Source organism: Pteropus vampyrus, unplaced genomic scaffold (genome assembly GCF_000151845.1).
Source record: "Pteropus vampyrus isolate Shadow unplaced genomic scaffold, Pvam_2.0 Scaffold96, whole genome shotgun sequence".
Classification (NCBI taxonomy): domain Eukaryota; kingdom Metazoa; phylum Chordata; class Mammalia; order Chiroptera; family Pteropodidae; genus Pteropus; species Pteropus vampyrus.
The window spans coordinates 218,623-221,184 of NW_011888877.1; the positions used below are offsets into that span (position 1 = coordinate 218,623).

At 36.8% G+C, this 2,562-nt stretch overlaps 1 protein-coding gene across 1 annotated transcript in view; it reads right to left on the reverse strand.

Moving 5' to 3' along the window:
* Positions 1–2,562, reverse strand: part of CUBN (cubilin) — a 248,376-nt gene that overhangs the window by 80,297 nt on the left and 165,517 nt on the right. The window contains 3 exon segments of the mRNA XM_023533142.1: positions 569–718; positions 1,981–2,196; positions 2,199–2,412. Coding sequence (XP_023388910.1) covers positions 569–718; positions 1,981–2,196; positions 2,199–2,412 — 580 coding nt within the window.

A 2,562-nucleotide genomic window follows, 5' to 3' on the forward strand; every position in this document is an offset into this window, starting at 1 on the left:
ATAAAATCTTACATACCTATTCACAGGAAAAAAAAGTTTTGTGCACTAAGAATTTAAGGGAATTTATTTAATCTGATAAGGAGTATTTGTTGGAACTCTAAGGACAATCAATATATTTAACAATGAAATGTCATAGACATTCACATTAAGGCCAGAAACAAAATGTCATCATCCTTCCACTCAACATTATGATGGTGGCTTGGCTAGTGAAATAAAACAAGAAAAAGAAATAAAGTATATGAGCTAAAATAAAAAGTCACTGTCATTTGCAGATTTGATTGTTTACACAAAAAAACACCAAAAATAATTTATAGAGAAAATATTAAAGCTAATGAGAGTATAGCAAGATCTCTGGCCTACAGATCAATATAAAAAATTTAAAAATTCCTAGATATCCACAACAACAAACCAGAAAATCTATTTAGAATGTCTTATTGACATTAGCAATACAACCATTAGCTACCTAGTAATAAATCCAGCAAAATATATGTGAAATTTTATGGCAAATATTATAAAAATTTTATCTATTATTTTATTGCCAAGATTTGAAAGCTTAATCATGTCTTACCTGTAAAAGAATACTCTGCATGGAATCCAGTATGTTCTACACGTTCGTTGGTGACAAAATGTATCCATACCTGAGGATAAGGGATAACCAATGGCATAGAAGGTGTCGAAGGTCCACAAAATCTCCATATCAGAGGTCCATCAGCATTATCTGAAAAAATAACACACGAAGTGCCATTACTTATATAGCTTTTGAGAAATAGTCAATGGATTTAATAAGAATCAATAAAAAACATTTCAAGGCATTAATTGACACATCATTAAATTCTGCTTTAAGAGTAGACATCCACATAGTTCCTCTCCATCTTTGTCAACATGTTGCTTCCTGCTGCTTCAGAACATTACCACCAGCAAACTAACTTACCTTCTGCTACTTTCAGCCTCTTTTTCTTTAAATTTTGTGATAACATGAAACTTGGAGAATCTCTGTCTGACAGCATAGAATCTACAATGTTACTTTCCTCCTCTATTATTTTTATTAGTTTCAAGCATACAGTACACTGGTTAGACTTTCTATAGTTTATAAAATGATCCCCCTAATTGCTCCTTCTCTCCTCTGGCTCTCCACCTAGCCCATATGATAATGCTAACTGCATTCCCTATGCCGCGCTCCCCATCCCCATGAACCTCTATCAACTACTAATTTGTACTTCTTTAACCCTTCGCCCCATTTCTGTATCATTCCAATTTTAGTACATGTGCTGCCAAAGCAAGCACTATTTTTATTATTTTTTTAACCATGAAAAGAGCGTCAATGTAATGATGGGGCAATTTGATGGATAACCTATGTGTTGACTATAGGAAAAAACTAAAATGGATTCATCTTCCATGAATGAAAATATTTAAAAATTCTTAAAGGAATTATGGTTTACTAAGTACACCTTAATCCTTTCTGTCATGAAAACAAAGACAAACTTGACTGCTCTGGGAAAGATTCCTCAAACAGGTTCCATGTGCTTCTCTACCCGGTGCATTCCAAAGCTGCTTTTGACTTCTCAGGCCTAAGGAGCGATCTACGGCCTGTTCTGTGAATCCTGAAAGTTCAAGATAGCACTGACAGTCTGATCATTGCATGTTCCAGGCTCCAAGAGAAGGAGTCTTGAGCAGTAGGCGATAACTGAAAGGGGAACCTGAACTCATTAAGAGAGCAAAGACAGACCAGAGTCTCTCCTGGGTAAATCTCACAAGTGAGACAGAGTCTAGTTGTAAATGCTGACCCATCTCCCTCACTATTCAGAGGGCATGCTTTCCTCGGCTGTGTGTAAATGGAATTATGGCTTCGTCTGAACAACATTTTGGGGGGATCTTATGTAAATACATTACAATAATTTGACTCCTTTCACTGTTGGTGGTCTCCAGGCATAAGAAAAATATCGTAGATAAATGAGAGAAGTGGTCCTTGATTGAACTCACCAACTCGGAACTCTAGGACATCAAACTGACAGTCTTGGTGACTTTCAAGGTAAAAATCCTCAAAATGAATGTAAATGGATGAATTTCCCTGACTCGGATTGCTGAGAGTCCATTCGCAGTTTAGGTTTCTTGAGTAATTACTGACTCCATCATAGCCAGGAGAAGTAAAGTTTCCTCCAGGGGAATTTGTAAGGGACCCGCCGCACACTAAGGAAAAACAAAGGCAACAGGGAAAGTAGCAGTGAGATTCATACCGTAACAGAAGACACAAACAACACAGGAACAACACTACAATAACAGCCGCAACATTTTCACTGCTCTGATTTGTTTTTCTAGTGAAGTAAAGGTTGTGGGTGAAGGGCTGACTCCTGCATACAAACTCTGGAAGGAGTTTCTGTGGGTTTAGAATAAAAGATGTGCAAAGATAAGCAGCTTCATTTTCTTGTAGTTGTAGACAAGGTGGGTGAGGTTTGGCTGTGCATCGGTATCTCCTAATTTGGGCCCACTATTCAATAATACTTAATTTAGAGGAATATGAAAATATAAGGGTGGTCCCAATGACTTCTGATTAGCAATTCTCCA